Source organism: Megascapheus bottae, chromosome 18 (assembly GCF_031878675.1).
Source record: "Megascapheus bottae isolate mThoBot1 chromosome 18, mThoBot2.hap1, whole genome shotgun sequence".
NCBI classification, from domain to species: Eukaryota; Metazoa; Chordata; class Mammalia; order Rodentia; family Geomyidae; genus Megascapheus; species Megascapheus bottae.
Genome location: NC_143526.1, coordinates 30221004 through 30246132, shown reverse-complemented (window position 1 = coordinate 30246132; position 25129 = coordinate 30221004). Strand labels below are relative to the sequence as shown.

Below are 25129 nucleotides of genomic sequence, written 5' to 3'. Positions count from 1 at the left end.
CCACCCCCTGCAAAAGAAAAAACACAAAACCCTGAGCTTGAGGGGCTCCTGGCCCACTTTCCTATGGAAGATATCATCTTCCAGCCTCGTTGAGACACTGCTTATCCATGGCTGCTTCTATTCCCAAGTCATACAGCCCCTCCAGACACTGTGTGATCCCTTCTTCCTTACCCACACTTTGAGGCTCACGGTGTATTTCCTTCAACATCTAGTGTATAATGGCTGTCTGGGCCCTCCATCTTTGCTAGGAAACTTCCAAACCTTCTCCAGCCACTCTATAGTGGGACTTAAGCCTCACCCCTTCCACCAAAGACAATCTGGTGACATCAATATGAAACTCATGCTTCTTATCTCCAGGTGCATTCCTGGGTCCCCATCTTCCTGGGCCTGTAATCTCTATTCTCATCATCTGCTAAAGCTTGCTATATAGAAAGATTCCTTCCCTCTCACCCTCCTGCATCATCCCTGAACAAACCAATATCGAGAGCTTCAAACCTAGGGTTCAGGCTTCCCTGAACATACATAAAACCATGTTTTAGTATCTGGATGTGAATCTATACACGAATGCTTATAGAATTTGCATTTGTAAAAGTGAAAAGCTCCAGGAGTGTCCCCTAGTGGTAGAGTGCTTGCCTAGCATGCGTGAAGCCTTGGATCTGATTCCTTGGTACCACATGCACAGAAAAAGTCAGAAGTGCTGTGGTTCAAATGGTAGAGCGCTAGCCTTGAGAAAGCTCAAAGACAGCGCTCAGGCCTTGAGTTCAAGCCCCATGACTGGAAAAAAGCAAAAAAAAAAAAAATTCCAAGAGTTTTTTGTGGGTAAATGGTTAAAATACGTAACATCCACCCTCACAAAGGCTCAGGAATCAAAAGGAGCAAATTACAACTCAAATGAACATCCAGGGAGCTGTGAAATTTGCAAAAAAAAAAAAAGTCTCAAAAGCTATCTGCTTAGACAATGCTGATGGCTCATACCTGCAGTCCTAGCTACTCAGAAGACTGAGCTTTAAGGATCACAGTTCAAAGTCAGCCCAGGCAGAAACATCTGTGAGACTTGTATCTCCGATTAAACAGTAAAAGCCAATTTTGGAGGTGTGACTCAACAGCAGCAGCTTTGAGGAGAACACACACTCACACACTCAAGAATGTGAGGCCCTGAGTTCAAGATCCCATACTGGTACCAAAAAAAGGAAGAAAAAAGACATGCTTTAGGATTCTACTGTTGTAGTTTGTTGTTGTTGTTGCTGTTTTTTGTTTTTGTTTTTGTCATAGGGCTTGAATCTGGCCTAAGTGTTATCCTGTAGCTCTTCAGCTCAAGGCTACCACCCTACCTCTTGAACTACAGTGGTTAACTGGAAATATGAGTCTCAGAGACTTTAGTGCCTAGACTGCCTTTGCACCTCTATCTCAGATCTCAGCCTCCTGAGTAGCTAGGATTACAGGCATGAGCCACCACACCCAGCTTACTGTCTTACTCTTATAATGCCAAAGTTGTTTCCCCCACACACACTTGTCTATGTGGTATTAGAGATCGAACTCTGGGCCTCATACATGTCGCTCTACCACTAAAGACACATCTCCAGCCCCCCCCCCCTTTTTTCCTGATCCTGGGGCTTGAACTCAGGGCCTGGGTGCTGTCCTTGAGCCTCTTTGTGGTCAAGGCTAGCACTCTACCAATTGGGCCAGAGCACCACATCTGGCTTTTTCTGAATACTTTATTGGAGCTAAGAGTCTTATTTTTGTGGTCCTTAAACATGGTCCTCAGATCTTAGTTTCCTGAGTAACTAGGATTACAGGCATAAGCCACCAGTGCCCAGCTCAAATCCCCTTCTGTGTTGGTTATTTTTCAGATAGCTAACTAGGACATCTTCGGCTGAGATCCTATTTGTGCTGTCAGTGGCTAGAAATGATAAGCACTTGCCTCTGAGTTTAGCCATTGTGCCCCCCCCACACACACACACCAAGTGGGATGACAGGAATAAACCACTGTAAGCAGACATTGGTTGAGATAGTCTAATAAACTTCTTTTTTGCCCTAGCTGGTCTCTAACCACAATCTCCTAATCTCTGTCTCTCAAGTAGCTAGAATTATAGGCCTGTGTCACTTCACCCCGACTCAAAATTCTAAACAAAGTACAGACTCACATTTTGCCAGGAGCCTGGATGGGATAAGAGGGAAGGGGAAGAAAATCAATAGCTGGAGAACAGCTGGTGGAGGTGGAGCTAAGCTGTGATGCTAGGGAGTGAAAGCTCTACTGTTATGATTAATTGGAAATGGAGTCTCTTGGACTTTTCCACATAGGCTGACTTAGAATTGTGTTCTTCCACATCTCAACCTCTTGAGTAGCTATGATTATAGGCATAAGCCACCAGTGCCCAGCTTCTATTATTTTTTACAACTTTCTGTACATCTGTTATTTCTTATGATGGTCTGCTGAGATTCCTAAGTCAACATTCAAAATAAAACAACTGTCTAAAACTCTCACCGTAATTGTCATCCCTCACCCCCTATGTCTGTTCTTTTCAAATGTAGCCCTGGGAGGGCACCCCATCATTCTTCCTCACCCTATCCCCCTCCCCCCTCCACTTCTAGCCCTTTCACAAATCTAGGTTATTCTGTTCCTCAAGTCTATCTGAAATTTACTCTTTCATCCTCTCTGATGTCCCTCAGCCAAGGCCAAGATCAGTTCTCAGCAGGAAAACCAGGGCAGGCTCAGCACTCACATCCGGGCTGTCAGGCTGGCCCTCTCCAGTATGTTTCTGAAGCAGCCCAGGGGGTGAGGGCACTTTATAAAACATACATCAGATTGTGCAGTCCCCTGCTGAAAAATCTTTTCTTATCTCCACACTGATCCCAAGATAAAGTTCAGAGCTTCATCCACAGTGGAGGCCTCTGCATGTGGGGGACTGGTCCCCACATGAACTTTCACGAATCCTGGGAGATCAGGCTCTCCCGGGGGCTTTGTAAATGCCTGTCCTTCTGCCTGTCCCTTGAGCATCCTCTCTCCTGGATTTCCAGTCCTGCTGCCCTTTTCTCACCAAGCAGGCATCATAATGCATAATGTCCTAGGGAACTGATTACCCTTCTATTTATTGATTTTTGGTACTGGAGATGGAACTCAGGGCCCATGCATACTAAGCAGGTATTCAAACATTGAACATCCCCAGCTGATGACTTACTACACGGACATACTCTTACAATACACATGCAGCAATGCAATCTACAGAAATAAGAAGGCCCTGGGAGAGGTTCTTCCCCCTCCCCCCATTCTGACCCTTCGAATCCATCACTTTGCAAGCTTATTCACTTAATTTTTTCTTCACCCCACTAGCTGAGGTCATCTTCATCTGCTTTCTCCACAACTGTTGGTTGTATATCCTTTCTCTCTGCTCAGGAGAAAGATCCCTGTATCTTGCTAAGTGTGGCTAGGTGAGAACCCCTTGTAGATGGGGTTAGTGCAGTGGCTCAAGTTTCGTGGTTGTTTTGTCTGGTGGGGCGCGGGGCTTGACCTCAGGCCTGGACGCCGTCCCTGAGCTCTTCTGCTCAGGACTAGTGCTCTACCGCGAACCACTGCATCCGCTCTGGTTTTCCGGTGGTTAATTCAAGTCTCATTAGGAACTTTCAGCCGGCCCGGGCTGGCTTCGAACAGCGACCCTCTGATTTCAGCCGTCAGCCACCACCAGGTCTCTTTGGGAAGTGGCCCCAGATGGCTGGGCGCAGCGCACGGGCACGGTGCGGGCCAGCACGGGATCCTTCCCGAGCCTGGATCCGCAGAGTCTCCTTCGTGTCCCCCACACCCTGCTCCCCAGTCTACACCCCGAGTTCGCGGGCGTGGATGGATCTGAGGGCGGCGCCCGGGGTCTGGGGCCCAGCGCCGGGACTGCAGGCAGGCGGCGCCGCTGCTCTCCGGCTGCATCCAACGGGAGGCACCGCGTGTGCTCAGGGGAAGGTCCCCGGGGCGAGCGCGCCGGGCTCGGCGGACTAGGCCTTCCCGGCCTCCCCGCCCTGCAGGGCCCAGCGCGGCCTCGGGGCCCGGCCCGCCGCGCGCAGCCTCGCCGCCGCCCCGTTCCCAGCGGGGTCACCCGCCCGCGGCCGCCCTGCCCAGCTGTGCCTCGCCTAGGGCCCCCCGCAAACAGCCTCTACACTCCAGCAGTACCCGGTCCCCACTCCCCGGCTGACCCAAGCCCGGGGCCCACCCCCAGCCTCCCCACCCCGGTTCTTCGCGGTCGGGTGTCCCCCGCAAACAGCGTCTACCCTCCGGCTGTTCCGGGACCTGTACCCCCACCCCCGGCCTCCGCTCCCCGGCTGTTCCGGGCCTCGATGACCACCCTCCCTCCCCCCGGGTCTCGGCTCCCCGGCTGTTCCCGCCCCGCGGCTGTTCCACCCCGGCGCCCTCCGCCCCGCGGCCACCGCTCGGCCTAGGCCCGGCGCTGCGAGGGCGCGGCGGGAGGGGGCGCCACGCGGAACAGCCGCCGCCCCGGCCCCGCCGCGCTCACCCTCCAGGGCCTCGAAAATCGCCTGCGCCATCTTGGAGCCGCCGCCGCCGCCGCCGTCGCGGGAGCCCAAGCGGGGCGACGCGAGCATTGTGGGAGCCGCTACGACGAAGACGGGGCCGCCAGGGGGCGCTCGGGAGCCAGCGCCGCGCCCCCAAACATCCTCAGCCCGAGGGATCCCCCAGAGACCCACCCCTCTCGCCCAAATGGGACCCCCACCTTCATGTGAGCCCCCATTCCTCACCCCGCTCTGCAGCACGGGCCCTGCCGCACACAGTGCACCCCAATTGCTCAGTCTCAACCCCCGCCTCACCCGAACCCCACCCAACTGGGACTCCCCTCCCTGGGGTTCCCCCCATGGCTGCTCCCCCAACCCCGGTTCCACCTTTCAGTGGGGTCTCCATAGGTTCCCCTTGTGGAATCTCGGGGCACCTTCCCTGTCACTGCCTCCTGACCCAGCCTCCCGAGGGACCTTCCGCTTCTCCCCCACTTTGTGCCCCACCTCCATCCACATCTTCCCTTCCTCTCTTCAGTCACGTGCCATGGCTGCTTACACCAAGTTTTCCCTAAGGAGTTGGGGAAGAAAACATGCCATTTATTTATTCGCCAGTCCTGAGCACTGTCCTTGGATTTTCTACCACTTGAGCCTCAGCACCGCTTCCGGCTCTTATCTATGTATGTGGTACCGAGGAATCGAACCCGGGTCTTCATGCATGCTAGGCAAGCACTTTAACCACTAGGCCAAACTCCCGGTCTGAACTAGAATCTTATCTCAGCCTCTTGAGTAATTAGGATTACAGGCTTAAGCCATTGATACTCAACATAATTAAGCTTTCAAAGAATTGCGCATGTACAAGGAAGAATTAACCAGTAACTTAGGGAGAAAGGGGCACTGGAGAAATGCCTAAGAAGGGATTGCTTTAATGATCATGGCTATAGCCTGGTAAAACTGGACTATCAAGGATTTGACCCTGAATATTCTGATTTGCATGTGTACACATGCACGCGCACATGCAATCCTGGGATTTGCTCAGGGCCCAAGCACTGTCCCTGAGCTTCTTTGGCCCAAGGCTAGTCCTTTACCACTTGAGCCTCAGCTTTACTTCCACCTTTTTGGTAGTTTATTGGAGATAAGAGTTGTTAGGAAAATGGAGGAAAAAAGGAATATATCAGATTCAGTTCTCAACAGGCTAGGACTGTTTACTGCCAGTGATGGCGACAGACCTTCCCATGGGTATGGAGGTTGTACAGGGGTTTATATGGGATCTGAGCAAGGAAGCAGCAGTTTCTGAAAAAAAAATAGGTCTAGGGGTGGGGTTTTTTTTTGTTTTTGTTTTTATTAGGCCCACAATGAAATGTTTGCAGCCAGACTTAGGTGAACTGCCCTGCCTGCATTTCAAGCATGTCCGCACATACTTGGGGTGTTGCTTGGTGTCTGTATGCGTCTAGGATAATAGTGTGGGGGTCAATCCTTCATATTCCAGCTTTAGATACATAAAACTATTGGGCCAAGAGGAGCAAGGCAAGTCCTTCATATAGGGTCTTTGGATACACAAAAAGATTGGGCCGGAAGAGGAGACTGGAAACGCTTTGTCCTGTCCTGTTGGAGATTTATGGTCTGAACTGTTGTGTTTGTGATCTATGGTGCAAATAGTCCCATTTGGGATTTTATGGTAGAGATATCATCCTGATGCCAGTGATCCTGCACTTTCAGGGGTGAAGGTTTCCTGAGAACCAGGAGGGATCCCGGGGGAGGGTTGTCAGTGGGTCATGGGGGCGGCATGCAGCTATGAGAACAAAGCAGATTTTCATCATTTGAAACCCTGAAGGGCTATGAAAAGTTGAGGGACATCCTGGTCTTTTCTGACTACTTCCTGCTGACCTAGAAGCATCGAGGAGTCAGTGGGGCCGAGGTCTTCATGGTTCAGGTCTGCGCTAGGCCAGGAAGGGCTTTGTAAGCAAAGCCTCTGGTTGCCTGCAGGAATAGGATGGCCTTGACTTGCTCCCAGCTAGGGTGCTGGAGGCTGTTATCATGTTAAAGAAGAACTGTGAAAAAGGTTAAGAAAACAGTGTCCAAAAGGAGGAGTAAGAGGATGGCTGTGGAAGGTCCTAATAGAGGGTCCAGCCGGGGGACAATCAGGAGAGGGTAGCCCACCAGGATTTCCTTTGGAGTGATTGCCAGGATATATTGAAATGTTCCTGCAATTGAGATGGGATTAGGCAAAGAGCTGACAAGGTGGCAGGACTGGTTGATCTAAATGACACACCCTGGTCACACAAGCCAGAAAAGTTCCTCTTGAAGCATAAACCCAGTTGTAGCCCTTTATAGGGAAGGAAGAATTTCCATATAACTAGACTAGGGGCAAAAGGGGATTGCCTAGAGTTTCGGGTGACTTGAGTAGGGAAGAACATGATGGACTGGTTAAGAATAACCAGTCAGGGCCGGGAGTTGGGCCTAGTGGTAGAGTGCTTGCCTAGCATGCACGAAGACCCGGGTTCAACTCCTGGGTACCACATACATAGAAAAAAGCCGGAAGTGGTGCTGAGGCTCAAGTGGCAGAGCTCTAGCCTTGAGAAAATCCAAGGACAGTGCTCAGGCCCTGAGCTCAAGCCCAGGACTGGCAAAAAAATAAAAATAAATAAATAACCAGTCAGGAGTCCAGGAGTTTGGCCCAGTGTTAGAGTGCTTGCCTAGCATACATGAAGACCTGGGTTCGATTCCTCGGTACCACATACATAGATAAAAGCTGGAAGTGGTGCTGAGGCTCAAGTAGTAGAGCTCTAGCCTTGAGAAAGTCCAAGGACAGGGCTCAGGATGGACTCTCATCACCAAGACAAGCTTTGTCCCAGGTGTGCCTGCTTCTTGCTGGAATCCCCTTTGTTAGTCATAGGGCTTGAACTGAGGGCCTGGGCACAGTCCCTGAGCTCTTTTCCTCAAGGCTAGCACTCTGCCACTTTGAGCTATAGCACCATTTCCAGATTTCTGCCCATTATTTAGAGATAAGATCCTTGCAGGGACTTTTCAGCTGGGGTTGGCTTCAAACCACAGTCCAGTTCTCAGATCAAGTGAGCCTTTGTGAAAAGCCCTTTATCCAATTGAAGCAACAAGGAGGGCAACAGAAGTGGGTTTTAAGCAAGGCTTACCTGGAACTTGCTAAGAATAGAAGTTAAGTTTGACCAATAAATACTTTCAAGAGTTAATTCCTCTGTAGGTTTGACTAAATGCTGCGTGTGATAAATGTTATAATGACAAACTAAGTAAACTTGAGAGTTTTAAAACTAACAGCCACTGATTAAACAATCTATTTAGTTTTTAACTGAATATAGCACTTTAGGATACTAATTAAAATTGAAAGCATTGTCAGCTTTGTATCCAAAGAGGTTTATATACTTGGAAAACAGACTCTGAAAACTGACATTTTGAGTTTAAAGGTGTTCATTTGAAGGATCTTGACATAAACGCTTAAGTGAACTTTGATTTACACAAATAATTGCTTTTATAGATGAACATAAAGAATGAGATGTTTACAGTAGTGTGTCCTAGTCATAGAGTACTTGCCTAGCTTGCACAAAGCCTTGGGTTAGATTCCTCAGTACCACATACACAGAAAAAGCTGTGCTGTTGCTCAAGTGGCAGAACGCTAGCCTTGAGCAAAAGTGCTCAAGGACAGTGCCCAGTTTCTGAGTTCAAGTACCTGGACTGGCAAAGAAATAAAAAGTGAAATGTTAGCTTTACATCACTTCATTAATCTTGACCTTATTTAAATCACACCCAAATTAATTACATACCAACTTTACCAACTTACCCCATAAGCTCTATATTTGAAGACATACTCATACCATTGCTATTTTCTTGAACCTTCTTGGATTTGTTTTAATTCCTCCTTTTTTCCATTTTGGAACAAACATTTAAGACAATTCTTACTTTTCAAATCATTTCTTATCCAAAGGAAACAATTTTTTGTTTCCTCAGTTTCCCTTTTCAAAGCTTTCTTTACTTTTCACTTTCTTTACATACCGTAATTTCTTTACTGGTTCTTCTTTAATAAATAATAGTTACAATGCAGTTGAAAGGTAAATCATTTTAGGAAATACCCAATACCAAAAAATAGAAAAGATCATGTTTTTACACAATGATGACAGTTTTTATATATTACAATGAGATTACTTTGAACATGTTCACACAAACACACCCGTGTACAGTGTTAACAGCATACTTAGGTTTTTTTTTTTTTTTTTTTTTTTTGCCAATCCTGGGCTTGAGCTCAGGGCCTGAGCACTGTCCTTGGACTTTCTCAAGGCTAGAGCTCTACCACTTGAGCTTTAGCACGACTTCTGGCTTTTTTTTTTCTATGTGTGTGGTGCCGAGGAATCGAACCCAGGTCTTCGTGCATGCTAGGCAAGCACTCTACCACTAGGCCAAACTCCCGGCCCCAGGTTTTTTGTTTGTTTTTTTTTTAAATGAAATCTCCCATAAGTTTTTGGAATTCCAATGGCAAAAGACATGTTTGCCCATTGTATGATAGAACCACATGGTCAATGCTAGTAAAACAGGCAACAGCTAACAAAATACAAGGTAAAACTGAAGACTTCTGCCAACAACAATTTAACGGAGTCTCTAAGCTTATACCAATGTTGATAATAAGAATAGAAAACCTTTAAAACAATTTTGGTAATGAGATGTATTAGCATATGGATTAACCTTTGAACACCTAGAGGAATGAAGATGAAGTAAACTTGGTGGAAGAGTGGGGGAATCAAGTGAAGACCTACCATGTGGCTTTTGTCTTTTCCTATGTGTCAGTCTGCAGGGTCTGCAGAGAATTAGGGGAGGGAGTCATTTCTCCAGGAGGCCTTTAACAGCCTCCTAGAGGAGTTTGCCTTAAAGAAATGATTGGATTCTTGTCTGAGTCTGAAAGACAAAAAGATCAGATTTGTTTGGGGGATGCTATCTGTCCAACTGCTCCCCTTTTGGGTGGGAAAAGAAGAGAGAAGAGAAGCTGGCCCCAGTGCATTTGCTAGCCAGCAACTGTCAGTGATGGAGTTCAAGCAGGAATGATAGCTTGTTGCTGTGACTACATTTACAAGACAAAGTTGAGGGGGGAGGAGGCAAAAAATGACAAAGTTGCTTTACTTTTGGGGGCTTTTGCCCACCCCCACCCTGTGTCAGCCACACAGGCAGGCAGGCAGGCACAAGGGCAATGGTTGACAAAGGGAGTTTGATTAGAGGACAGTTTACCTACTGCAGTGGTATAGTAAGGAAGAAGACTTGGGCTTAGGGAACCTCTGATCCAGGATGGCTAGCCTTCAAGAGGAAACCTAGAGGGGGGGTCCCTGGGATCCAGCCTGCATTACATTCTAGAGGGCACAAGCCATAGGGTTGTTGGCAGGAATGGAAGTGATTTAATGGTCTTCTGTCTGGAGATCAGGAGCTGAGGGGGCAGGGAGAGGTTGGGTAGGGAATGTAGAGACAGATTGAGCTGCTGCAAGACAAGCAAAGTTCCTTTGCTAGAGGAGATGGCTGGCTGGGAAGCTTATGGCTGAGAAGAATTTTGTGAGCAGAGCAGAGCAGGAGCAAGAGCAGAGCAGGAGCTCCAAGGTGAGGATGTGGATGCTCTGGAGTGGAGGTAGAGGAGGCTTTGGGGGTAGGGTAGTTTGGACCCCTTACTGTTTCATTGGAGAATTGTTTAAATCAGTAAGAGTAAAATCAAAGGTTCTGCAGTCAGGCCAATGGTGGACATGGTTTAAATGATAGTGAGGCCAGATTTCAGTAGACAAACAAGTTAGTTTTCTTTGTCTGTAAATCAGACAGCCTGAGAGTCTTAAGATTAGATCACAGGCAAGTCAATGGGGTGTCTTTAGAAATGGACAATTTGGAGCACATTTTAAAAATTTGGTAGGACTAGAGAAATGACCTGTCCAGCTTCTTCAGGTGTCCCTAAGGCTTTGGGAAGACAACTGAATGCATCCCAATAATTGGGGGTGTTCCAAAAGTCTTAATTAAGGGGAGTGGGACAATAAGGGAGAGACTCCTGAAGTCTCTGGGGACCCCACAGACAGGAAGGGAGAGTCTCTGAGAGTCCCCAGAGCCATGTCAGGGTACTTCCACCTCAGACCATGGCTGACGCTTTTGTATGGTAAATGGAGTTGATAAAATGATGGACCCCCCCTGCCTGGAGATCAAGAGTCCAGGGACAGAAGATTGAGAATAGTAAGCACAGGGGGTTCTGTGCTCCCAGTGGAGAGAAGCCTCAAAAAGAGAAGAAAGGTAGCCAAAGGCTGGATGAAAAGCGGCCAGGAGGTGGGTGGCCCCTGGGTAAAGGGGACCCAGTTACTCCTGACACTTTTTCTTTCCCAGGTCTCCAGCACCATTTGTTAGGAAGCTGGAGGAGAAAGGAAAAAGGAATAAACTGCACTTTCACCTTGATTTTCATTGAGGTACAATGAGGGACACAGCCTTCCCACAGGCTTGAGACTATGTGGGAGTGGATTTTTTTTTTTTTTTTTTTGCCAGTCCTGGGCTTGGGCTCAAGGCCTGAGCACTGTCCTTGGACTTTCTCAAGGCTAGAGCTCTACCACTTGAGCCTCAGCACCACTTCCAGCTTTTTTCAATGTATGTGAATACCGAGGAATTGAATCCGGGTCTACGTGCATGCTAGGCAAGCTCTTTACCACTAGGCCAAACTCCCGGCCCTGTGGGAGTGGATTTGAGGTCGGGTTTATATGGGGTCTGAACAAGGAAGCAGAGGTTAATGAAAAAGCCATAATGTCTAGAGAGGTGAAGGTTTTTCTGTTGGCCCACAATGGAATGTTTACAGTTTCGCTTAGGTGGATTGCCCTGCCTGCACATCAAGCGTGACCTAACATGCTTGGAGTTTTGTCTGGTGTTTGTATGCACCTGGGAAAATAGGGTGGGAGTCAGTCCTTCAAGATCGTCATGCAAAGTGGGCACCGTGGCTCACGGCTGTAATCCTAGCTACTCAGGAGGCTGAGATCTGAGGATTGGGGTTCAAAGCTAGCCCAGGCACTAAAGTCTATGAGACTCTTATCTCCAATTAACCACCAGAAAATCAGAAGTGGTGCTGTGGTAGGGTGGAAACCTTGAGCTGAAGAGCTCAGGGACAACATCCAAGCCCCAGAGTTCAAGCCTCATGACTGGAGGATGGGGGGAGGGGGGAAGAGTCTCATAGACTTTCTTGCCTGGGCTAGCTTTAAATTGTGATCCTTAGATTTCAGCTTCTAAAATAGGTCAGATTGCAAGCATGAATTACCAGCGCCAGACTTGTTCTCAGTGTTTTTGTTTTTGTTTTTAAATAGAAATACTTTAGGGCCAGAAGTTTGGCCTAGTGGTAGAGAGCTTGCCTACCACGCACGAAGACCTGGGTTCGATTCCTCGGTACCACATACATAGAAAAAAAAAGCCAGAAATAGTGCTGAAGCTCAAGTGGTTGAGAAAATCCAAGGGCAGTGCTCAGGCCCTGAGGTCAAGCCCAGGACTGGCAAAAAAATAAATAAATAAAATAAAATCAATTTTAAAAAATAAATAGAAATACTTTGGCCTCAGCCAAAGGAATAATCAGCAAAAATAATGTCTTTTCTTGGGACCAGGAGTTTGGCCTAGTGGTAGAGTGCTTCCCTAACATGCATGAAGCCCTGGGTTTGATTCCTTGGTACCACAAATATAGAAAAGGCCAGAAGTGATACTGTGGCTCAAGTGGTAGAGCTCTAGCCTTGAGAAAATCCAAGGGCAGTGCTCAGACCCTGAGCTCAAGCCCAGGACTGGCAAAAAAAATATATGTATTTTCTTCTATTCACAAACATAAAAGTCCTAAAATTATAGTCATTCAAAGCTTCTTTCTCCTTATGGAGCAACTGCCAACCACTGTTCTCAGCACTACTGCCTGAGCCATGCTCACTTAAGCCATACCTTCAATGCCTCTACTTCCCAACCATTGTTCTAGCCAGTTAGTTGCCTCCTAAACCCACTATGGACCCACCCCACAAAAGGCTCATCCTACCTTAAACATCACCACGTTGTCTCCCACTGCTGCTCTTTCCTTCTCCAGGCTCCTTCCCATCCTGATCCCAGATTCTTAGCCTGTCTCCCCTATAACTTTATGACTATTCAAGTAACATGAATACATTGGCAATCACTTCATTCATTTAAGGATAATTGTTCAGCACCTCCCATGCACTGTTGTAGATGCCTTAAACACTGCCATAAACAAAAAGACAAGAATCCTTGTTTTGGGCTGGGAATGTGGCTTAGTGGTATAGTGCTTGCCTAGCATGCATGAAGCCCTCAGTTTGATACCTCAGTACCATATACACAGAAAAAGCTGGAAGTGGCTCTGTGGCTCAAGTGGCAGAACACTAGCCTTGAGCACAAAGAAGCTCAGGGACAGCACCCACGCCCCCAGGACTGGCAAAAAAACAAAAACTTGGTTTTTCCTGGGGTCATAGTACAGCAGGTGAAATGGGCTATAAATAACAGAGAGGGAAAAGGGAAGAGAAGAGTGTATTTGAGAAGACAGACCCAAGTCATGAGATAGAGCCAGATGTATGAAAAGTGACTAGGCAAGAGTAAAGTGCAAAGGCCCTGAGGCCAAACTAGAAGGACATCAAAGGCTGGCTGGTGTAGCTCAAAGATAAAAACACTAATGCTAATGTTTAGCATTCACAAGGCCTTTTATTCAAACTCCAGCATACACACACACACACACACACACACACACACACACACACACACAAGTAAGAGGTTAAGAATTGTAAAAGGTGGGGGCCAAGAGTGTGGCCTAGTGATAGAGTGCTTGCCTTGCATGCATGAAGCCCTGGGTTCAATTCCTCAGTCCCATATACACAGAAAAAGCCAGAAGTGGTACTGTGGCTCACTTGGTAAAGTGCTAGCCTTGAGAAAGCTCAAGGACAATTCCCAGGGCCTTGAGTTTAAGCCCTAGGATTGGCAAAAACAATGACAACAAAACCGTAAAAGGACAGCTGAGGGTAAGGGAGAGTTTGAGATTTTTTTTTTTTTTGAGGATGATGAAAGTTACTGGACAGTTTTTGTTCTTGGAAGAGTCCCTAGAGAATAGTTATCTCTATTACTGGAACAGAACAGAAACCAATGCAGTCTCCACAGTTTGATGGAGCTTTCATTTTGTTTTGTTTTGCTTTTGTCAGTTCTGCCCGCCTTGGGTTCTTTCTTTCTTTTAAAAAAAATCTGTCATGGGGCTTGAACCTCAAGGCTGGCACTTTACCACTTGAGCCACAGTGCCACTTCCAGGTTTTGAGTAATTCATTGGAGTTAAGAATCTCATGGACTTTTCTGCCTAGGCTGGCTTTGAACCATGATCCTCAGATCTCAGCCACCTAAGTAGCTAAAATTGCCAGCACCCAGCTGGGCTGTTTCTTTAAGATGATATGAAGGAAGAGCTATCTGGGTACTGATGTCTTACACCTGTAATCCTAAATACTCAGAGAGCTGAGATCTCAGAATTGGGGATTAAAGCCTGCCTGGGCAGGAAAGTCCTTGGAACTCTCTCTAATTAATCACCAAAAAGCTGGAAATGGTACTGTGGCTCAAGTGGCAGAGCTCCAGCCTTAAGTGAAAAGGCCAAGAGAGAGCATGCAATCTTTAGGATAGAAAAATTATCAGGAGATAGTTATTTTACTTTAACAAGGTTTTCTTTCAGCCCAAGGTTGAGTCTTGCCATTTTTTCCTTCCTTCCTTTCTTTCTTTTTTTTTTTTTTTTTTTTGTGCCAGTACTAAGACTTGAACTCCGAGTCTGGGCATTGTCTCTCTCTTGTTTTTTGTTTTTGCTTTTGCTTTTTTGTGGGTCGTGGGGCAAAAACTTGGCCTGGACACTGTCTCTGAGCTCTTCAGCTCAAGGCTACTGCCCTACCCTTGAGCCAAGCCCACTTCCTGTTTTCTAGAGGTTAACTGGAGATAAGACTCTCAGGTTCCTTTGTCCCTAGGCTGGTTTTGAAACTTGATCCTCAGATCTCAGCCTTCTGAGTAGCCACAGCGTGAGCTACCGTGCCCAGCTTGGGCCTTGTCTCTTAACTAGCATTCTATCACTAGAGCTAATTGGAGATAAGAGTCTCATAGTCTTTCCTATGGGAGCTGGCTTCAAACTTCTATCTTCAGGATTCAGACTCCTGAGTATTTAGGATTACAGGTGTGAGCCACTGGTTCCCCACAGATGCTTTTCTTGAAACATTCTCCTGGAGCTTGCTTAGTCAGAGCCCCAGAGAAATCATTAGTGCAAAGTTAAGAGCATGGCCAGCTGCTATAGACAAAAGGAGAATGAAACTTCAAGTTACCTGTTGATTGTGTTGATTCTTAGCTCCTGGCCTTACGTTTCCATGCCTTAAGACCCCAAGTATAGCCTGTCTTGGCAGTGCCTCCGCCTCTGCTTTACTGCACCTCCCCAAGGGAGGCATGACATCCACTCTGGTCAGACCTCAAGACCTAGCACTGATGTCACCTGGGAAACCTGGTGGATTCCCAGACTGGATAAATGGATGATTGTTCAGAGACAGAGAATCCTGACACCAACAGCCTTCCAAGCAGACTATCCACACTACAACTTTTTCACTCTTTTGTTTGTTTGTTTGTTTGTTTAACTAATCCTGGAGCTTGAACTCCTGGTCTGGCTGCTGTCCCTGAGCTTCTTTTGCTCAAGGTTAGCACTCTACCACTTGAGCCAAAGCACCACTTCTGACATTTTCTGTGTATGTGGTACTGAGGAATCAAACACAGGCTAGGCAAGCACTCCACCACTAAGCCACATTCCTAGCCATATCTTTATACTCTTTACCAACATCTCTTCCTCCACCTAAATCTTATCAGTCCCATGTCCCATGTCCTATTTCTTGAGGGTCACTCAGCTGATCATGGATTAAATCCAACTACAACCTAGATAATGAAGCAATCCTAGTAGTGGAGCCAAGCAAGGAAGAGGGGAAGTTTGAGAAAGCTCGAGAACATTCAGGTATTGTGCGCCATGATAAGTGTTCCAACTGTAGTAACCTGCCAGGATTAGCTGTCAAATTCTGCTTTTTTTTTTTTTTTTTTGCAAAAAGATAAAATAAAAAAATAAGAAAAAACTGCTTTACCACACGAATACTCTATAGATGCTTACTAAATAATGTTATTTATTCTGAAAATAAGTGAACAAACCTGAGTACAGATCAGATTGCAGAGTACCTGCTGAGTAAGTTCTAGGCCCTGAGTGTAAAGCCCGATATCACCATGAAAAACAAAAATAACAAACCCTTTGAGTATCGATTTCTTTGGCCTAGAGTTACAGCTCCATTGGTAGAAGGTTTGCTTACCAAGTATAAGGCCCTGGGTTCAAAATTCCAGGATGCTTTTTATAAAAATGGAATGCTAGGGGACCAGGAGTTTGGCCTAGTGTTAGGAGTGCTTGCCTAGCAAGCATGATGAGCTGGGTGCGATTCCTTGGTACCACATACATAGAAAAATCCAGAAATGGTGCGGAGGCTCAAGTACTTAATTGGGGACGAGAGCTTGCACACGCGCCATACAGTACTGGGCCTGGGTGCTGTCTCTGAATATTTGTTCTTGTTGTTCAAGACTTGAACTACAGATCCATTTTGGCCTTTTTCAAATTGTTAATTTGAGATAAGATCGCCGTGCCTTTTCGCACACACCTTTGCACACGCGGTGTGCAGTATTGGGCCTGGGTACCGTCCTCGAATACTTTTTCTGGTTGTTGTTCAAGCCTACTTATTGAGCTACAGATCCATTTTGGCCTTTCTCAAACTGGTAATTGGATATGAGCGTGCCTTTTATTTGAAATTGGATAGGGAACGAGGGTGGGGAAACAAGATGAAGGGTGGGGGTGGGGGGAGGGAAATGGGGACCAAGACATGTGAAAGGGATCAATCTATGGGAATTAATGCACCATCTATCTGGCAAATATCATGTAACCCTTCTATTAATCACAATAAAAAATAAAAAAAAAGCGCACCTTTGCACATGCGCCTTTGCCCCTGTGGTGTGCAGTACTGGGCCTTGGTGCTGTCCGAGAATGTTTTTTCTCATTGTTCTTCAAGACTACCACTTGAGCTACCAAAACACCAAAGTTGTTGTTTTTCTATGAAACTAAATTGACTCTATTTTGTAATTTTATTTATTTATTTATTTTTGGCCAGTCCTAGGAATTGAACTCAGGGCCTGGGCACTGTCCATGAGCTTTCTCGAGTCTAATACTCTACCATTGAACTATAGCACCATTTCCAGTAGTACCAAGAAATTGAACTTCATGCACACTAAGTGAGCACTCTACCAACAGGCCCACTTCAATCCCCACTCCTATACTGATACTTTTCATGCTGATATTTCCTGAAATTATTTGCTTTTTGACTTCAATTATATTATCTGTGCTACTTGTGACCAGAAGCCAAGTTAGGGAGATAAATCTTTAATAATTTCCTTTCTAACCTTTAACAGCCCCTTATTAACCTTGGTTTTATGCATTTCTAACAACATTAACCAAGAGTTAAGGCTAAAAGGAAATAATGGATGAGTTTTTTGTTGTGTTGTTGTTTGGGGTTTTTTGTCAGTCCTGGGGCTCAAACTTAGGTCTAAGCTCTTGGGCTTTCTCAAGGCTAGTGCTCTACCACTTGAGCCACAAATACTACTTCTGGCTTTTTCTATGTATGTGGTACCAAGGAATTGAACCCAGGTCTTCATGAATGCTAGGCAAACACTCTGCCACTAGGCCAAACTCCAGCCCAATAGTGGGCAGTTTTAAACTCAAAGTACAAAGGTCATCAGATTTAGGTGAGAACAAATGTGTTTGAGAATTATATTACATAAAATAAAACTATACTATTTGAATTGAAACATTTTCTTTTTTAAATTTTATTTATTTCTTTATTTGTTTTGACAGTTTGGGGGCTTGGACTCTGGGCCTGGGTGTTGTCCCTGAGCTCTTTAGTTCAAGGCTTCCGCCTTGAATGCTAGGCGAGCACTCTACCACTAGGCCATGCTCCCAGTCCTAGAGTTCAAAAGTTTTCTAAGAGTTAATTCAAAATACAATTAAAGAAGAAACTGTGATGGCAATGAGGGAATGTAAAGAGGGAAGTTAGTCAGGAAAGTCTTGGAGAAAGAATTAAGGGACAAGTCATGAGCAAATGCAGGAGTGACACTTAATAGGCAGTATATTGAAAACTGTGAGTGGGGACAGAAGGGAAAAAGTGGGAGAGAAGGTCTGGGAATGTGGTTTAGTGACAGAGTGCTTGCCTAGCAAGCATGAAGTGGTGGGTTCAAATCCTTGGTACCATATACAGAAAAAAAAAAGCTGAAAGTGGTGCTGTAGCTCAACTGGTAGAACTCTAGCCTTGAGAAAGCCCAATGACAGTGTTCAGGTCTTGAGTTCAAGCCCCAGGACTGGCAAAAAAGAAAAGAAAGAGAAAGAAAAGAAAGAGAAAGAAAGAAAGAAAGTAAGTAAGAAAGAAAGAAGAAAGAAAGAAAGAAAGAAAGAAAGAAAGAAAGAAAAAAAAAAAAGAAAGAAAAAAAAAAAAGAAAGAGGGCTGGGAGTTTGGCCTAGTGGTAGAATGTTTGCCTAGCATGCACGAAGACCTGGGTTCGATTCCTTGGTACCACGTATACATAAAAAAGCTATAATTGGGGGCTGGGAGTTTGGCCTAGTGGTAGAGTGCTTGCCTAGCATGCACGAAGACCTGGGTTCTAGTCCTTGGTACCCCACATACGTAGCAAAAAGCCGGAAGTGGTGCTGACGCTCAAATGGTAGAGTGCTAGCCTTGAGAAAGTCCAAGGACAGTGCTCAAGCCCCGAGCTCAAGCCCAGGACTGGCAAAAAAAAAACCAACAACAACAACTTAGGGATAGTTCCCAGGCCCTGAGTTCAGGCCCCAGGACTGACAAGAAGATGAAAGAGGAGGGGGGTGGGAGTAAGAAGAAAGGAGGAGGAGGAGAAAGAGAACTCTCTAGAGCCGAGTGGCTCACACCTGTATTCCCACCTACCCAGGAAGCTGAGATCTGAGGATCACAGTTCAAAGCCACTCCAGGCACAAAAGTCAAAGAGATTCTTATCTCCAATGAACCACCAAAAAAAAAAAAAAAAAAAGCTATAATTGGTGCTGTGGCTCAAGTGGTAGAGCTCCAGCCTCGAGAAAAGCCCTAGGACAGTGCTCAGGCCCTGAGTTCAAGCCCCACAACTGGCAAAAAAGAAAAGAAAGAGAAAGAAAGAAAGAGAAAGAAAAGAAGAAAGAGAGAGAGAGAAAGAAAGAAAGAGAAAGAAAGAAAGAAAGAAAAAAAGAAAGAAAGAAAGAAAATAGTCATAAGCATACTTATCTAATGCCTAAGCCTGTCTAGCCTCTTGGGGCCTGGATAGTTTGCCTGGGATCTTCCTGGGTCTCCCATCCATATTTGGTAGATATCTATAGCCCAGTTAGTGGAAATGTTTAAGGCCTCTCACCAGGCTCTTATTCACTCCAATCCAGCTCTAGCTTCTGACTGCTGGATTTGTACAAAGCCAGGCCCCATATAATATCTGGGTGTTAACTAGTCCAGCATGCTTTCCCTTTCCCAGTCACCAGAAACCCTAGACACTCCCTTCCTATCCACAGTCCAGTTATATAGAAACTCTCCTTCCCTGTAATGGGCCACAACTGGAAATTTGAAGGTCCTTTACTGAAGCCTTTGGTTGAGAGTGGCTATTGCCCAACAAAGTTATCTCAGAGGGGAAGTTAAGTGGGGCTTTTAAAGGCAGAAACTGCAAAATTTACATGCATTTAGGGAAAATCAGGTACTGACTAGATAAGGCTCAGGCTACAGGATTCACAACCTAGGTAGGTTGTAAAACAGCAGTTCTCACTCAACCATTTGCTCCAGCATTTTTTCTTTGGCTCCAGCATTTTCCCTTATCTTGAAACTGCATGACCCTTCCATGTGGAGCGGGGTGGGAGAGTGAGCATTGGTTATTTCACTCTAGAGCAGAGCCAACAGAATAAGTATACATAGTTTATAAGAAACTGGTTCATATACGTACAGATGTTGACAAGTTACAAGATCAGTTGAGGGAGCAAGCCAGTGAGGTTAGGAATTTCACTTCAAGTGGCACTTTTCTGCCTTGTGACCAAGGTGTGTCCTCCTGTGTTATGCATTCCCTTTTTTTTTTTTTGCCAGTCCTGGGGCTTGAACTCTGAACCTGGGCACTGTTCTTGGTCCTTCTCAAGGTTAGCATGTTAACACTTGAGCCACAGCACCACTTCTGGCTTTTTCTTTGTAGTGGTACTGAAGAATTGAACCCAGGGCTTTGTGCATGTTAAGCAAGCAGGCTACTGTTAGGTCACGCTCCTGGCCCTCCGGTGTCATTCCTATCAACCTGTCCTGCCACCTTATCAGCCTTTTGCCTGACCTCACAAACCTCCCTAAGGAAGAAGTTCCACTTATCTGGAGGCCTCCTGATATCCTGGGAGCTCCCTATCATTGTGGGTCAACTAGCCACATCAGGAGCAGTCCTTAGACTCACTGATATTGGAATGTCACAGTATCACAGGTCCAGTACCAGAGGCTGGCCCAGCAGGTCACAGGATGTTACAGCCCTGACCCAACCAGACCTAGCCCCACAACAACTCCACTCACTGGCAGGGCCACAGTTGTCCTTCAAAATAGATGTGAGCTTGACTTACTCCTTGCTGCGCAAGGGGGACTTTGTGCCTTTTTACAGGACTAACAAATCAGGTGTAGTCCAAGTGAAATATGGATATTGGGCCTAAGCAATGCCATCTTGCCCTCACCACCATCTTAATGCCTTAATGGGTAACAAGGTCATTTCACTCAATTCTGAAAACTATACTTGGGACATAGATCTTTCTGAGAACTGCAGATATGTCATGATTGTGAGACTCCAGGAAATCCCTATCCTGTATCCCTGATTGTTAAGATTGTTGGATTCTAGCCTAGCGCCAGTGGTTCATGCCTGTAATCCTAGCTACTCAGGAGGTTACTCTGAGGATCGAGGTTCAAAGCCAGCCTGGACACAAAAGTCCAGGAGACTCTTATCTCCAATTAACCACCAGAAAATCAGAAGTGGTGCTGTGGCTCAAATGGTAGAGCACTAGCCTTGAGCTGAAGAGCTCAGGGTCAATGCCCATGCCTAGGGGTAGGGTAGTAGCCTTGAGCTGGAGAGCTAAGGGGCAGCACTCAGGCCCAGAGTTCAAGTCCCACGACTGACAATAAATAAATAAATAAATGAAGATTGTTGGATTTTGGTAAATCCCTGGCTGTCCCCACTAGTTAACATCTAACTCTAACTGCCCCCCCCCCTTCATTAACGCATCACTGGTTTGTTTTGAAATAAGGCTACTGGGTCTAACTGGTGCCATCTTGGCTTCTTGGTGGATGAAGGTGAACTCTCACCTCAAGGTGTTAAGTGTGTCTGAATTACTAGAGGCAGGGGCAGGGACTTGGACAAGAGGTTACTGGACCTGCCAATCTAGTGCCTTGAGCTTGTGAGACTTTTTTTTCCCTGCCAGTCCTGGGGCTTAAACTCAAGGCCTGAGCACTGTCTGTGAGCTTCTTTTTTGCTCAAGGCTAGCATTCTACCACTTGAACAGAAGAGCTAAACAAACAGTTGAAAGATTTTTCACAAAAATACACTGAAGTGAAGAATGAGAAAGAGAAGCTACCAGAGGAAAAGGCCCAGCAGAATGTCAAGATCTTTGCCACACAAAATGTAGAAGCAACATGTCCTAATGGAACAGGTGGAGGCGCTGAAAAAGTCAATAGCACCATTGTGAACTTAAAGGAAGAGCTGAAGAGCAAGCAAAAGTGCTGTGAGAAGCAGCAGCAGACTGTGAGCAGGCTGCAGCCGCAGCTGGACAGTCAAAGAAACGCTTGCCTCTGTGCCCCGGGTTGGACTGTTGCAAGCTGAGGAAGCCTTTGGGAAGTGAGTTGAGATCATGAGAGTGAGCTGGAGAAAAAAGGAGAAGAAAAAACAAAATAAAATGGAAGAACTTTTCAAGTTCCAGACTGAGGTTGAGAGTACTAAACAGGCATTAAAGAAATTAGAGACCCTTGAGGTTCAGGAAAACAACGACTGAGCTGATCAGGCAGCTCGGCTTGGGAGGCTGCCCTAAAAACCACTGGGGCCTCTACAGCTACTTTAAGTCATTAAGATGAAAGGAAGAGGCATGAAAATCATCAGTGGGAACAAGCGTGGAAACAGCACAAGTAGTGAAAAGTTGTTATAGGCTCAAGCCTTCAATGTCTGTCTCCACCTGGTTATTTGTCACCTTGGTAAACTGCCCCAGCCACTGCCTGAATCTGTCTGGAAAACAGTGTGGCCTCAGTTTACCAATTTGTCCCTCAGGTCCTGGGGCAGACTTTGGTTAACCTCACCTGGTGAATTTTGGGAAGTGGGCTTTCCTGAGATAAAGCCCGGAAAGGATGGGTACACGTATCTGTTAGTATTAGTGGACACTCTTTCAGGCTGGGCCTGAGACATTCCTGACAAAAACGGAAACTGCTCAGGTAACAGTTAAAAAATAATTATGAGATAATTCTTCAATTTGGCTCACCCATAGCAGTGAGATCCGACAATGACCCAGCCACATACCCAAGTTACTCAATTGTTAGCTAAGGAATAAATTGGAAACTGCATTATGTTTATAGACCTCAGAGTTCAGGATAGGTAGAAAGAATAAATAAGACCTTAAAGGAAATTTTAACTAAATTAATTACAGAGACTGATCCTGACTGGGTAAGCCACTTCCCTTGCGCTCTCCTCCGAGCAAGACAGACTGTTCAGTGATACTCAGAGGATCCCCTAAAAATAAGACTTATCGAGTGTTAATTAATGTGTTTAACAGGGACAGGATTCTTAGTGCGTTACTGGGGGGAGAGCTTTTCTGCCCACACCTTTGTACAGGTGGCCTGTTATTAGCTGCTGGATTTGCCACACACTAAGCCTGTTTGATGGGAGGAGGGGAAGTTAGAATTTGGCCCGAAAGGATGTAAAAATCAATGATTTGATTGAACATAAAAACCAGAGAGGAATGTGAAAACTAGAGGGGCACGAAGTCCTGTCCTGCGCTAACGTCACCACTGGGGGAAGGACACCCGATATATAGGTAGTGGGTGTTCTGGAGGGGAGAAAAAGAGAGAGAGCATCACACTAGATGCTCCTGGAACAGAACAGTATCCAGGCCTGCAGAGAGGACAGGCCTGTGAAGAGGCTAGAAGCCTGCAGAAAGGCCTGTAGTGAGGCAAGAAAACAGGCCTGTGGTGAGATGAGTAGTCTGCAGAGAGGCTTACAGAAAGGAGAGGAAAAAAATTTGCCCCCTTGGAGGTTGTAGCTGTTCCTAGTTCTGAGGTAGTCCAGGACAGGGCAGTTGCAGACTGACTACTAAAACTCCTTTGTCACCTTTAACCGTGCCTCTGTGGATTTTTTTGCTCTCAGGTCATTACACACTTTCCCATGACTCAGTTTCCTAACATTGAGCACATAGAAAATAGTGTCCAAGTGAGAAAAGATCTATGAAGAAATCAAAACAGGTCGATGAGTCAGAGTGCTGCTTTCAATAAGGATATTTAAGAAAACCTCTCAAGAGTAGGTGGTATGTGAAATAAAACCAGAAGATTGAAAGGAGCTGAGCTGGTACAGACAGGGAAATTGGCAAGTGTTAAGGACCTGGGGCAGAATTAAGGAACAGAAAGGAGGTCAGTCTTTGAGTGGAGAGGAGTGGGGTGGTGGATCCTGGGATTAGTGAGGGAGAGAAGAAGGGGTCAAAGTCCTTCCGTGGGCTTGGGGTAAGAATGGCTGGAAGCCAACTGGAAGAAAACAAAGAAAGGGGTGACATTGTCCAAAAGTAATTGTAGTCATTACCTAACTTATGAAATGGTAACTCCAACACCTAAGTGATGATAATAAAGTTACATATTTTTTCTTTTTTATTGTTATAATGGTGATATACAGAGGGCTTATAGTTATATAAGTCAAGTAATGAGTACATTACTTTTTGGACAATGTCACGCCTTCCTTCATTTTTTTTTTTTTTTGGTCAGTTGTGGGGCTTGAACTGTGGGCCTGGGTGCTTTTCCTATGCTCTTCAGCTCAAAGCTGCACTTCCGGTTTTCTAGTGGTTAATTGGAGATGAGTCTCACAGACTTTAGTGCCCAGGCTGTCTTTGAACCTCGATCCTCAGATATCAGCCTCCTGAGTAGCTAGGATTATAGGCATGAGCCACCACACCTGACCACTGAGCTTCTTTTTTATTTTCCCAGTCCTGGGCTTGGGCTCAGAGCCTGAGCACTGTCCTTGGACTTTCTCAAGGCTAGCACTCTACCACTTGAGCCTCAACACCACTTCCGGCATTTTTCTATGTATGTGGTACCATACCGAGGAATCGAACCCAGGTCTTTCATGCATGCTAGGCAAGCACTCTACCACTAGGCCAAACTCCCGGCCCCCCACTGAGCTTCTTTTGCTCATTTCTTTTCCACTGTATTACTTGAGCCACAGCACCACTTCTGGCTTTTTCTGTTTATGTGGTACTGAAGAATGGAACCCAGGGTTTCATACATGCTAGGCAAACACTCTGTCACTAAGCCACATTCCCAGACCCTCTCTCCCACTTTTCCATTCACAGTTTTCCATATGGTACCTACTAAGTACCACTACTGCATTTGCTCATACTTTGTCCCTCCATTTCTGTACCCCCTGTTACCCTGTCAAAGACAAATGAACAAACAAGGCAAAAAGAAAAGGAAACCAATTAGCAACAAAGAAAAACCTCTTGTATCAATTTCCTGGAGTTCATTTCCATAAATACTATGTGGTGTGATCGGATGCACATAGGCATCACACCTTTGTGTTCCTCTCCTAAGAGAAACATATCCTCCTTTGGTCTCACTGTAAAATTACATATATATGTATATATATATATATATATATATATTTTTTTTTTTTTTTTTTTTTTTGCAAGTCCTGGTGTGAACTCAGGGCCTGAGCACTGTCCTTGGATTTTTCTCAAGGCTAGAGCTCTACCACTTGAGCCACAGCACCACTTCCAGCTTTTTCTATGTATGTGGTACCAGGCATTGAACCCGGGTCTTTGTGCATGCTAGGCAAGCACTCTACCACTAGGCCAAACTCCCAGCCCCGTAAAATTAAAATTTTTAAAAAATAGCTGGCAGCCGTTGATGGTGTCATCCACTTTATGCTCTGAAATTTGATTGTTGTCCCGGCTACCTAGTTCGAAAGGACAGGTTTAAAGATAATCCTGGATCCTCCCAGTGCCACCCCCCCCAAATTTCCCATCTCAGCTCTAAGGAGGGCAGCATGACCCGCTGGCTACCCCACAGGTGACACGCCTCTTTCCAAACCAGCTGGTGACCTAGTCTTCGCCAAAGGAAAACAAAGCCTTCTGATTGGACAGATCCTGGCGTGAGTCCTTACGGAAAGGCCTCGTCACTGATTGGTTATCACCTCTCCTCTATCTTCCAAACATGTGTTCTCTGGAATGAGCGCGGCCCCAATCTTCTCTGTGATTGGCTTACTTCCGTGTGAGTGACGGCAGACACAGCCTACAGATACAACGACGCGGAAACGCTACCGGATTCCCGGTGCTGTGCAGCCC

The 25129-nt window shown here is 46.0% G+C and overlaps 1 protein-coding gene across 1 annotated transcript in view; it reads right to left on the bottom strand.

The window, feature by feature from the left end:
• Nucleotides 1–4549, bottom strand: part of Znf341 (zinc finger protein 341) — a 37531-nt gene extending 32982 nt beyond the window's left edge. Inside the window, exon 1 of the mRNA XM_090352188.1 lies at nt 4497–4549. Coding sequence (XP_090208314.1) covers nt 4497–4527 — 31 coding nt within the window. The 5' untranslated portion in view covers nt 4528–4549. The remainder of the gene's footprint in view (nt 1–4496) is intronic.
• Nucleotides 4550–25129: the final 20580 nt, after the last annotated feature.